A 13894-nucleotide genomic window follows, 5' to 3' on the forward strand; every position below is an offset into this window, starting at 1 on the left:
ATATATTTATATATTTTGTATCTAGACACTCAAACGTTTTATTATTTATAAAATATTTATAAATTATGTAATTTTAAATTAATTATATATTTAATTATTATTATTATTTTAATTATATTATTAAATTTATTATGTGTAATTGATTTTAAATTATATAGTTTAGAGATATAATTAAAATAATAAAAAAATTAAAAATATAATTAAATTAAAATTATATAATTTAAAGATATATTTAAAAAAATAAAAAATTTAAATACCTAAATAAAAAGAAGTATAAGGATAGGACTAGAATATATATTTGGCCCACGCTGAGTCAGATTGTACGGAGCACGCGGAGGTCCTCCGACGTAATTTTGACAAACACTAGGGGCCAAAATGGAAACATCGGTCTTGGGTGCAAGGTCTCCCTCCTCAGATTTGCCTATAAATTCATCTGTCCTTATCGATCCAACCATTCTCTTTCTCTCCAGTCTCCACCCGCCTCTTTATAATAAATCGGGTCAATAAACAAACCAGAAGTGGAGGCCTTCAATTCCTGGTAGAGTCCATTCGCGCTCTGTAATCTTCCAAATCGCAAAGCCAATCGAATCACAAGGTATATTCTAATAAATCTGCTGTGTGTGTTCATGTTCCTTTTGTGCTGCTGCATTCCGGTGATAGGTTTTTGTTCGTTGTTGTGGTTCTATACTGGTCTTTTGGCGCATTGGATCTGTGTATCGAGGCTTCTGTTAGTGGAAATTGGTTGTATTGGTTTCGTCTTTATTGTACTGGCCAAGAAAAGAAAGAAATACGTCGACCTACCTGTGAAAATTGCAATCTGGTCTGGTCTGGTCTGTACAGTATGAAGAACTTTATTAGTTCGGTTTTTGTTTTGTTGTGTTTTTCTCTTATGTTCAGTTTCTGAGCTCTTCCCATGATTAAACAACTGAAGAACAGTCAAGAAAGGAGGTTTGGTTGGCGCGGGGGTGGGGGGGTGGGGACAAGACTTCTTGATACTCCAATTATCTAGGTAGCCGTTAATTAATGGCGTTATTGCACATCTGTGTAAGCTTTTAAAATTTCGCCTTGAATGACTATAGGAAGAATTGTCGTGCTAAATGAAAGAAAATTAATAAAATAAGATATGGACTTATAAAGCCGAATATATGCGGAGACTTGTAGCTACTATATATATGGAAAATGTTATGTTGCCAGGGAATATGTGAGAGGGCGGGCGTGGCCCCCCATTCTCCACCCTTGCTAGCCCGCTGCAGGCAACAGAACAGAACACCTATATATATATATATATATATATATGAGTAATGCTAGGAGTCTTGATTGATGATGTGTTGCATTCTCGTTGGAGGAGGTGCTAGGCAGATGAGACAATGACACATGATCTCCTTAGCCTCCTCCAATGAGGAGGTGCCACATAACTGATGACACCATCATTATTCATAACTCCTAACATTATTCTCTCTCTCTCTCTCTCTATATATATATATATATATTCAATTTTTGGGCAAATTACACATTTGTATTCTCCATGGACTGGACAAAAAGCATCTGGTACATGTAGCTTAAAAGTTGAATAGTTTGGACTGGACTGAAATATGAATGAATCTATTAGATTTTGGATTGCTTGTGCTTGATGTTATGATTAGGAGCTCGTAGAAACCGATTCAATACTTAAGTTTGCCAATCTCTCTTCACTCCTCACCCGGAAATTAAATCCACAACATAATATATAAAACAGGAAATGAAAACAGCAAAGAAACTAAAGTAAAAGAGCAATCAAACCAAACAAGAGGCGCAGAATTATCCTGGTTCGGGCTGCAAAATGCAGTCCTACATCTAGCCTTCTCTCGAGAGACAAATCCACTAGAAACCGCTTGAACAAGAGTACAAGAACCTTCTTTCTCTCTCTCACACAAGTTCGCTGCCTTCTATACAAGAGAATATCAAGACAAACTTTGCCTCTAAGTCTTTCTCTCTCTCGGCAGCATCACTAGTATTTAGAGAAACAATAGAATGATTTGTTATATCCTACTTTCAGCCTCTCGCCTCCTATTTATAAACTATAGGGGCGGTAATTACAAGGCTAACTACTTAGCCTATACAAAAGACTAATATATCCCTCATAATAGAACAACTAAGTTAACTAATCTAACTTAGAATAAAATCAGTTGGAAATCATCTTCGTTCTAACAGGTTCTATTCTTCATCTTCTAGAAATAATCCTCCATTCAAAAACCCAACACTTGAGGCTCTAATTTGGCCAAAAAAATACTTGAGAGCCACAAGGAGGTTATATGTTTTAGTTTCTACTTCCAATAATCTATAGTTATTTATAGCTGGAACTTGTTTACTAGAGGAGATATGGGTTAGGTGTAAGTCAAAGCTTAGACTTCAGAGATAGGGATCATTCACGTAATTTTAAAGAAAAATACAAGAAGCTGTAGAATCATTAAGGGATACTCTTGCATCTTGTCCTGTGTTCTCCCAATAAAGAGACTCTGAGTCTGATTCCTGTTAAGTTACTTATTAGAAAAAGTGCAGCAACTGCAAATTAATTGTTTACTGGTTATGAAATAAACCTGCTAGCTTCAAATCACTATATGATGACTTCTATATTCCAACTCAGCAATTCCAAAAGGTGGAAGAAAAAGTGTTTCAACTTGTTTTTCAAGTTGATATGAGAAAAAGGAAAAAACCAAAGGCTACAGACATGTCAACCAATTTTATTTAATATTTTTTTGGTGGTTGGGTTGGGGGGAGGAGGAGCAGAAGGTTTGAGAGCAGTGCTACTGGAAAATGCTAATACCTTGGATCTGTAAATTGACATGCTTGCTTAGTTACATCACACACTTCATTTAAAACAGTTAGTTGAGAAATGTGATTTCCAAATTTTTTATTTTTATTCCCATAAATATTTCGTGAAGACTGAAATGAACTTAATCAATTAAAATGTACCAAGTGTGGAACTTTGGCAAAAAAGATATAATAAATTCGGGCATTATTTCAAAAAATGTAATATAGGACAACCTAAAAGAAAAAATTAGTGTATTATTTGATTGCAAAACTAATTGTTAAGATTACTTTGCTTTTAAAATATTGAAAATTTCAACACTAATCCATATAAATTTACCTTTAGCATAACACAGTTTAACATGTGGAGTTCTGCATTCGCAATCCCTTTTTTAGATTGTTTAGCATTCTAGGTAACTTAGGGTGAGAGTAAAGTTGTGATTGGTATATAGGATAATCCAATTTTACTTGTAAAAGATGAAGTGATAAGGGAAGAAAATTTGTAAAATTACCAAAATAAATTTCATTCTACTTTTCAGAAGAAGAAAAAATGAACACCACACCCCCCCCCCCCCCCCCAAAAAAAAATAAATAAAAAAAAAAATACACGTTTTATTTAGGAAGAACACTAGCAATCCTACTGCAGGAGAGAGAAATGAATTTTTCACATGTTATATGGAAAAATAACAGACAAATGGTTTAGGAAGGCTAGGCTACCTTTTTTTGTGTGAAAAAGTTCTGATATCTTCTTCCAAATGGTTATTTGTTGTCTCTTCTATGACTTTACCAACCTTTGATTTTTTAAACATGCAGGCTGTAGGAGGGCTTGCCATATGGATTCTAATTCTAAATCAGTTGCTGATTTGATAGAAGCTTCATCGGGCACCCATTATTCTGGATTTCACTTGGGTGGATTAAAGTCAGGAAAGACACAGGTGGAGCAACCAACAACATCGTCGCCGGAACATTTCCATACGCAACCTTTTGTCATTGGTAAATATTTCAACTTCTGTAATATCTGCACATTTTCATGTTCATTGCATCTTGGCTTTAAATGATAAAACTCATGCTTTTAGGCTTTGGACAGTGGATAACATTGAAATGAATCTTTGTTTGAATTTTTAATTCTCCTGAGCATAAATACCACATAAAATTTTTGGATTAGTAAAAGTACACAGAGAAGAGAATAACCATCGAGCACAAATATTGGAAATTTGAGATGTTAGTCAGATCAGTTTGTCTTAGGGCAGTGGCAGCTAGGCTTGTGAGCTTTTCAACGGACATGCAACCAAGTGTAGGAGAGGTTATGGAACATAATGAGAATTTGTTATAAGCTTTCTTGCAACAAGTCATAACTGTTGCACACAATTGTTGTTTAGTTGGCTAGATCAGCTAAGTGGGCTGTTGTTGTTGGTTGCTTCACCCAAGCTAGGTCAAGATTGTGCTAGGTCAGTTGTAGGTATTAAGTTGAAGAGCACCTGCCTTTCTGCCTGTCAATTGGTTAAATCTACTTGTTTGATAGATAAGCTGTTAGATGATGGAAAGCCTGGAGTTTTTATTCAGTTGCTTGTCTTCCCACTCAATGATACCACCAATGTGAAGGGCAGGTTCTACTTTTGCTTTTGAAGCAACAGTTACTAAAGAGTAAAGAGCTTTACTTCCATTGCATCAGTCAAGTTTTTATGGATATATACTTTTGCTCAGTGATTTTTATTTTACCTGTATATTTGGTATATATCTAGTGCATAATGAGAGAATTAAAGTTCTTTATTTTGAACTAATTACATGTCTCATTTCATTTGATGTGCCTTTCCCCCTCAGTACATGTCTTCACTGAATAATCTGCATTGCAGGAGTTGCTGGGGGAGCAGCATCAGGAAAGACAACAGTTTGTGATATGATTGTTGAGCAGCTTCGTGATCAGCGTGTTGTACTTGTTAACCAGGTATCTTCTATTTCTTCATTGGGAAGTTCAACAAATATAGTTGCTGACAACGTTTGTTGCTACAAATCTTCCATCATTATTGGAACTTTCTTTTTCTTATTCTGACCAGCGTGTAGCGCGTGTGTGAAAAACACACATCAAAATAAACCCTTGAAAGAACAAACTTCAATGGCCGAAGCTTGTCTTTCAAGAAGACGCAAAAACAAGACTGTTTTGCTAAGAAAATCCAAATAGGTTGTTGAAATTTGATTGAGAAAAACTTGATTACAAACTCTAGATCCTAGGCATATTTATAGTATTTGGCTAATCCAAATCCATCTAATATTTGTAAACAAAATCCAACTAGAATTCTAATAGAAATAAATCCTAAATAAAAGTCAACTAGAATCCTAATAAAAATAAAACCCTAATCAAACATGAAGTAGAATCCTAAATCAAGTAGAAACATGAAATAGAATCCTAAATTAATTAGAAATATAAAGTAGAATCCTAAATCAAGTAGAATTCTAAAATTTAAGAAGTATTAAAATAACATTATGACACTACTATTTTGGTGATACTATTCCGGTTTGGTTGGGTCGGCCTTGGGCCGAGTCTTGATTGGTGACTACATCATATTCTTTCTATTATATCTCAGCTATATGGTATACCTTTATTATTTTTCTTCACAAGTATTGGAAACTATGAATAGATTTTCTGATTTTTTTTTTTGTCTTCAATTGGACATTTAAATACTTCCCCTACATTGGTCCTATCAAAAGCTTCCTTATTTTCGTATTTTCCTTCCTTTTTGTTCCTTGCGGGTGGGGATTGTTGTGGCGGGTTTTTCCCCCTCAGCAAACTTAGTCACTCAACCTTTACTTTTTTGCTCCTATTCCTGTCACACTACCTATAATGGATGGCTATACAATACATTGATGAATGGCATACTTATACAGCATAATTCAAGTAATGCAAATTACATAAGCCCTACTTAGTGGGTGGGTCTTTTTGATGGCTGTTTTGACAATCATCATACATTTGCTCATCCACAAAATAGTCAGTGGATCTTCATGTATTTTCTCCTGTTCCCATGACGCTGCCTATAGTAGCTATAGGACACATTGGCTGATCACTTACTTGTCAACTGCATAATTCAAGTAAGTAGGCTCTTTTTACATGGGTAATCTTTCATCATCTCACCTACATTCTTATTCAACTGTCCCTCTATCCCCTCACATTGTGTGTTGGCATATGGGCATTTGGCTGAGTGGGTGGTCTACAGATGTCTATCTGTGTTTTCTTTTCATCAGTTCATATGCCTGTTTAGTATTGCTGTGCTTTTTAAGCACAGAACCTTTTTATTAATTTTTTTAAAAAATGCATTGTTTGGTAAAGTATTGTTGTGCTTTTAAAGCACAGTTGCTTTTTTCAAAAAAGCAGGTTAAGTTGCTTTTAAGCAAAAGCAAGGGACCCCTGTTTTTTACAAAAAGCACAGCAACTTTTAATGGGCCCCACAATTATTAATAGGCTCATTCTTTATACTACTTTACAAAATAACTATTTAATATCCTAGTGTCTTTTTAGTCATTTTTCAAATTTACAACACAACAATAAAATATTAACCAACACTTATTACTTGTTTTTAACATTAATAAACACGGCACAACACTTAGTTACGAAACACTACTTTATCAACATTACTTTCACAGCACAACACAAAAAAGCATACAACACAACAGCCAAAGCACAGCATAGCAAAACAATACCAAACAGGGCCTATGAAACTTAAGTTTTGCCCACATTCTATAGATTGCCTGCTATATTTACAACAAATATCTGCTTTTTGGGTGATTTCTTTGAGTCATGATCTATTTGTCAATTGCTATAAATGTCTTGCCATGGGTGATTTGGCAGGATTCATTTTATCACAGTTTGACTCCGGAAGAACTTACAAGAGTTCATGAATACAATTTTGACCATCCTGGTAAATTCTGCATCTTGAATTTTGACAATTGTATCTTTGGTATTATTCAATTTTTTACATCACTGTTGCTTAAGGACTTAAAGGACCGTATTTATTCTTATCATTTTCTACATTATGCTGGCCATGACTCCAGCATTCTCTGGTGTTTTTGTTGTTGAAAATTCTTTGAATCGCTTTGCTTAGTTCCTTCCTTTTGTTTGGATAAATAAGTTTGCCTTTTAAATTTCAATGAGAAACCACTGCATGTGAAAATTTGGTATTGAAGTTCTATCTCCTTTTGCTTCAATTTTTTTATTCCTTTTTGCCTCCCTTTTACTGATGAGTACTGAACCCACATCCATGAAATTTGAACAGCGTGTTGCGACAACATGGAGATCTTGAGTCTTGAAGCTTCATCACATCAATTTGTGTAGCACTAATAAGATACTTTTTTGTGTGAGTATTGCAAAGGCTCAGAAATAATTGACTCATCAGCAAAAAAGAAAAGGCTTGTAAACAATTCAAAATTCATAAATAATGCAACTGTTTTTTCTCTTTATGCTGTTAAATTATGTAACTTTGCTAAGAAGTAAGGAGCCCTCTAAAATGGTGTCATGTTGTGTTGAATATTGTGTCAAATACCAAAACAAGGTGGATTCTCTTGAATACATGTAGCTAGGGATGACAATGGTTCACCCATTTACCCATTTAATAAATGTTCAAAATGTTTTATATCTATGTCCTTCAAATATGAATTTTTCAAACTTATTTCAGTTTGAAATGGGTAATTAGGGCTTATTTTAGTAGATAAAACAACATGTAAATTAGATGTTCCAATAAATTTTATCTATGACTCAAAAATGTAAAATTTTCACAATCATTTTAACTTTAAATGTGACCCATTTATTGACCCATTGGCATTCCGACATGTAGCACACTTTTACAAAATGTCCTATTATTTTTTAACTTTACTAGGGGCAGATACTTTTCATACACTTTTGAGGACACCTATGGTCCCATTTTGAAATATGCATTTGGAACAGTTAAACAAATTAGGTTTGCATTAAAAGGTTAAAGGATAACATGAAATCTGATTCTGAAATCAGTTATAAATAAAAAGGTGGATTTATACTTCCCCCCCCCCCCCCAAAAAAAAAAAAAAAGTGCATTTATATTTGTTCTTCCTGCTATAGCTTTGTAATTTTAAAAATTTGGACTCTGAAATTTTCAACTTGTTTGTCATTACAAACTTTCTAATTTGATATTAGGATTTTTTTATATGTTGTTGTTGTTGTTGTTGTAATACTTCTTTTTGAGATTCTTACTATTTTGTTCCTGTAGAATATAAATCTGTTTAAAATTTGAAATAAAAGACAAAAATAAGTGGGCTATTATTTTCTTGTATGTATATTATATATACTTGTCCGTTAAAGTGTCTTTCAGTAGTGCCATAATTTTTTGAAGATTACATGCCAAAGTTTATGAGTTGCATTAATATCCAGATCCGGTGCTCCATGTTTGTATGCATGCTTCTTATTAACTTAAAATAAGTTTTACGTTTGATTTGTTTTATTGCTTTGTATTTATTTAATATGTTCATTCCTCTATCAGATGCATTTGACACCGAGCAATTGTTGTGTGCTATGGAAAAGCTGAAACATGGGCAAGCAGTGGATATTCCAAATTATGATCTGAAGACTTACAAAAAGGATGTCTTCCCAGCGCGAAGGGTAAAATTCTTTGAACATGGAGCATAGAAAATGTCTTAGTGAAACTTCTTAAATAGGTGAATAACCATGGGATGGCCTTTGTCTCTACTTGTTGCTTTTATGTTCTCTGTGTTTATAATTTTTATGTTGCCTGCCTTTTGTATATCTTGACTTGCGTTCTCTGTTAACATAGTTTGCTATTTTAGTTTTAACACCAACTTATTGGATGCATTTTTGTAATTTCTTGCTGCTTTTGATTTGTTAGAATTTTCTCAAGTGCATGACTAGATATTAATGCACACTTTACGGAATCTACCAGTGCTATTAGTGAATTTTCATAAAGAACAAGATCCTGAAGTTTTAAATGATTAATCTAGATACTTCTTTCCAACTTATATGTTAATTTTCTGCTCTAATTACTGATGTCATGAATTTGCCAGGTTAATCCTTCAGATGTGATAATTTTGGAAGGCATACTCATTTTCCATGATCCCCATGTGCGAGACCTGATGAATATGAAAATTTTTGTTGATACAGGTTCATTTTCTTTCCATCTTTTTGGTGTGTGGATCCAGGGTGTGATGAGCAATTAGAATCATGAAATATTAAATGTTTGATATTAGGATTGCAGGTTTTATTTAAGTTTTAGAATTTCAGTTTAAATTTTAGATTTTATTCTTGATAAGAGTTATTTAGAGTTTATCTTTTATTTATAGATCTTTTTGAGGTTTGAATTATCTTTTAGTTTTGGCCTATAAATAGGGCATAGGATGTAATCAGAAAAGCAGTTTTTGATTGATATTGAATACAAATGGCTGATTTTCTTCCTTCTGAAATTACTGTCTCTTGTCTATTTCTTCTTCTCAAAAGACCAAACAATATATCCAAGACCTTCCTAAGACACTATCAGGATGGGATTGACTTGCAACAAACTTTTCTCTGTTAGGCTTCACATCCTTGTTAGACCACAATCATACTTTACCACAGTTTGATCCAGTATTGATTTTAAACATCTTTGCCTCCCCTGCCATGGTAGGCCTTTATAGGCTCTTATATCACTTGATGTCAACTCACTCAGTAGTTGAAGTAAATTTTTACACTTCTAAGATAAACAACAATAACATATCGAGCCTTAATCCCACTAGGTTGGGTTAGCAACATGAAATCTAGTTGGCCAATTTTTTTTATCAACCAATGAGCAGGTCCCCCTTATCTTATGAAAATTTACTCATATTTATGAAACAAGTTCTTTAATCCTCAAAAATAAATAAATAAACTACAAGATGATCATTTGTTTACTCATTTATTTTCTAGTTAATTTTGTGTGTGCTTCCCATATAAATATATGTTTTTTATTAGTTAAATATATTAAGACAAGTATTTGAAAATAAATATTTATATATGTTATATATATATATATATATGGACCTTGCTAAATATTTTAGCAAATAGCAATACCCCTATGGCTAGAAACATATGCATAAATGTAAACACATTTCTTTTTGGACGCTCAAAGTAATAACTAGTTAGGTATAGCATATGTATCGAAATGAAATCCTAAACTATTAACAATTATATATAAACATTTATATATATCAAGCACTTTCCAAAACACTGAAATTGCACTTCAAACAAAATAAGGAAATACAATTAAAAAAAAACTAATACAAGTTGGTGATATGCCATATGTTTATTTTTTTTTCCTTTTTCAGCCTCATTAAGCATTAATAATATTATGTCTTCCGGTGCATATCCTTATGGTGTCAGGTGGGGCATTACCTAGACAATCTAGATAAAACAAACCGGGTGAGTTTTTAGATAAACACAATAAGATGATATTTAAAATATGCACACTTACACTAGATGCCTATGTCACGGTGTGGGGGAATCACATAGTAAATTATTTTTCCAAAGAACATGGATTACCCCATGGACATGAGTATCTACATATAGTGCACCATGACCATGAACAGAATTTTTCACAGATTTGCATCGATGCCAGGTATCTACCTTGATGTTGCATTGTCAGATTTACAGCTTAGTGCTGTAACAGAAAATAGCACATGGATGAACATATGCATGCATGCTACCAACTTACCAAAGTAGTCTGTTTTTGTCATTTCACTTTTCTCTCCTTTCTCCCTCTTGCTTCCTTACTTTTGCTCAATTTGTTTCCTTTTTTTCTACTGCTTCTCCCATTTCAGCTTCTATTTATAGCTAGGTAAGTAAAACCATGTGCTTGTATTAATGCATCCTTATCAAAACAATCCTCAAGTGTGGCTGCTGCTTAGCAATTTAATTTTTGATTATCTGGACACTCATTATAGTGGAATTTTTGTTTATTTGCCTTATTCATTTTTCGGCCTCAATGGGTCCTGCACGAGCACCTCTTTTAGAGGAAGGAGGTTGATATTTGTTAAATTGTCCGTAATTTGGTCCCATTGTGGTTTTGTTCTTGGAGGAAAGCAGTAAGCAGTAACTCCTAAGGCACATGCTATTTGTCTCCTAGAATTGGATTGCTCTTAGGCTCGACTGTCCAATCCCTCATCATTTGTCATTAATTGCCAGAATTTGTGATATTTCTGCATCTGTTAGCAAGATAACCATAAATCTCATGTAAGTACAAAGCACAGCCATCAAAAATCCTATTCTGATATCAAAAGCTGGGAGCTAGAATTTTGCATAAGTGGATGGGTTTTCCTGAAAGTTTCTCACCTAGAAAGAGTTCATGGAGTCAGGAAGAAAGGTAAATTAAACCCTGATACATTGGGCCCTTCAGAATTATAGAGAAAGTTAGAAGGGTGGCTTACAAGTTGGCATTCCCCCAATAAATGACAGGAAGGGCTGTTTAGTGGTGGAAAATGATTTTCGATTTTCTATCTCCAATTTTCTATAAAATCTCTAGTTTTCCTTTTCCATAGAAAAGTTGAAAAATGCGTCCAGATGTTAGAAATACAGAAAATTAATTTCCAATCTAGATAATTGGAACATATGGTCAAAAAAAGGAGAGATGTTTTAATTTATTTTGAGTAACTTGTGTTAGAGAAGGAAATAGAGATTATTCAGGGAAATTTTTTGAAAAATTGCAATTTTCAAATCTCTAAATTAATAAGGAAAACTTTGAAAACTCATTTTAGAAGTTTTCCAAGTGTTGAATTTTGGAAAACCGCAATTCCATTTTCTGTTTGGAAATTTTTTGTATTTGAACAAGTTTTATAATTTTTCATTTTCTGTGGAGTAGTTTTTTAGATAACCACAATTTTCAAATATCCAAATTAATAAAGAAAACTTATCTCATTTTTGGAAAATTGCATTATCCAAATCTCCATTTTCTATTTAATTTTTTTTTTGTATTTGAACAAATTTTCTAATTTTCTATTTTCTGTGGAGTAAGTGTCCAATCCATGATTCTGATAATCCAATTAAATTAAAAAATTTCATATATCATGCATCAATGTACAATTAAGGCCTTAAGTGATAGTTATCATATTTGATCAAATAATCCAATAATCATAACCACGCGAATATATTCAAATAAAAGGCTTGCCCCAATAACCCAAGCTCTAAAGTGTAAGGAAAATATAATTTTCATAATATGTATATATGGAGTTTAATAAGGTTCTTAGTATAATTTTCATAAATAGTGTGATATTTATTTATTGTTTTGCTAGGATAAATAGTGTCATTACAAAATATGCAATTGTATGATTTTTTTTTTTATTCATGCATGAGGATAGTGAAATAAAAATGAAACCATGCATAATATAAATTATTTATGCACAGCGGATGTTTGGAACTTAAACTGTTTACTCATAATCCAGATTAGGAGCATCTGAAGAACCTAAGGCACGTAAAATTAAACAATGGAAGTTATAATTAATGGTAGTGAAATTTCTTTGTCGAACTCTAAATTTTAAATGCATCTATTTTTCTAGCTGCTATCAACTTAGGTAACAAAGTTATACAAATAATTGTACTTATTTTAAAGATTGGCCAAAACTATGTTTGGTGTATGTTTCTAAAATAATTTTTTTAGTTGATTTTTTATTTAGAGATTGATATAAATCTTTCAGAAAACAGGTAAACTAAAATATACTTTGAATAAAAGTCTGCTTTGGTCAAACAGGTCAAATTTGGTTGGTCAAAGGTGCAAAGGTTGGGAAGGGTTATTGATTTTGGGTTTGGTTTGGTTCTAGGTTATGGGTTGGGCTTCGTTTCGGGTTTACAGTTCCAAGTCACGTGGAGTCAAGATTCGAATCAGGATTTTGAGCATCTATTTTGTGCTTCTTTGTTTGATGTACTGACCTCAATTGGGTTGTATAAGGCTGGGTCTTGAAGCTCCATCTGGTTCCCTTTTTTTGGGTAAGTTGGCTTCTTTGTTTCTCAACCCCCCCCACCAAGCAATGTTCTTCTTCTCTTTTTTTGGGTAATTGGCTTCTGTTCAATTGATAAAGGTGTGGTTGTGGTCAGAGGGATTGGGATAGGGTGATAGGACCCTCGAGATACCAGCAACACTCATAATATAATGTTTAGCAGAATGCAAGGATGAGCATAACATATATGAGATATAAGTATTAAGGGAATGGCTTGTTACTTCCTATAATAACTTGAAAAAAAAAATGATTTTATTTTGGGTGTAACCCAGGTTTCCAATAGCCACATCCTCTAGTTACAAAAAGAGAATACTGACTAAGAGAAGGAACAATGAAGAAGAAAAGAGCTGAAAGCTTACCTGTGTTCGAATTGAGGCTTGTCATGGACAGGTCTTCTCAATGGCTTCTCTCTCTCTCTCTCTCTCTCTCTCTGTGATTGTCCTGCCTCTCTGTGGGTCCATTTATACATGTGGATTGATATGTATGCAAATCCTGTGTGGATGACACTTGAAGAAATTGCTATGGATGTGCTCTGTCTGTGATTTGGTTACCTGAAATCGTATTGCCAAGCCATTATTTGGATTGACCAAACACCAAAGTCCTTGTGGATTTGGCACTGGCGAGTCCCTGTGATGCTAAATAAGGAATTTTTTGTATTATTGTTATCATTTTCTTATTCTGCGTTTTAATATGTACCTTTTTGCAGTGGGTATTAAGTAGAGTTGGAAAATGGGCGGCCTGGCCCGGCCCACCTCCCGCTTGGCCCACCCATTTCGTGGGCCAGGCTGAATTTGACCCGCGAGGGAGGCGGTCCGAGCAATGGGAAATGGGGGCCCGAGGCGGCCCTATGGCCCTTAATAAATGGGCCAAGGTGGGCCGGGCTGGGCCATTTTGGTGGGCCACCCCCATTTTGGTCACCACCCCATTTTTGGTGGAATAGGCCGGGCCGTGGGCCACAAAGCACTGGCCCGGCTCAACCCTGCATTCTTGGGGTGGCCTAGCCCGGCCCTGTATTCTTGGGGTGGCCTGGCCCGGCAAGTTTGCTACAGTATCGGGCTGGGCGGGCGGGCAGGCCCCATGGGTCGGCCGGCCGGCCCATTTGCCAACTCTAAGTATTAAGTCCCTAAGTATTTAA

General features: G+C 34.3%; 1 protein-coding gene across 2 annotated transcripts in view; it reads left to right on the forward strand.

Annotated features, from left to right (window-relative positions):
* Nucleotides 1-454: 454 nt before the first annotated feature.
* Nucleotides 455-13894, forward strand: part of LOC127811379 (uridine kinase-like protein 3) — a 31158-nt gene continuing 17718 nt past the window's right edge. For both annotated transcript variants that reach the window (XM_052351171.1, XM_052351173.1), the window contains exons 1-6: nucleotides 455-595; nucleotides 3601-3780; nucleotides 4641-4732; nucleotides 6629-6698; nucleotides 8289-8407; nucleotides 8827-8923. In XM_052351171.1, coding sequence (XP_052207131.1) covers nucleotides 3621-3780; nucleotides 4641-4732; nucleotides 6629-6698; nucleotides 8289-8407; nucleotides 8827-8923 — 538 coding nt within the window. In that variant the 5' untranslated portion in view covers nucleotides 455-595; nucleotides 3601-3620. The remainder of the gene's footprint in view (nucleotides 596-3600; nucleotides 3781-4640; nucleotides 4733-6628; nucleotides 6699-8288; nucleotides 8408-8826; nucleotides 8924-13894) is intronic.

Source organism: Diospyros lotus, chromosome 10 (genome assembly GCF_014633365.1).
Source record: "Diospyros lotus cultivar Yz01 chromosome 10, ASM1463336v1, whole genome shotgun sequence".
Classification (NCBI taxonomy): Eukaryota; Viridiplantae; Streptophyta; class Magnoliopsida; order Ericales; family Ebenaceae; genus Diospyros; species Diospyros lotus.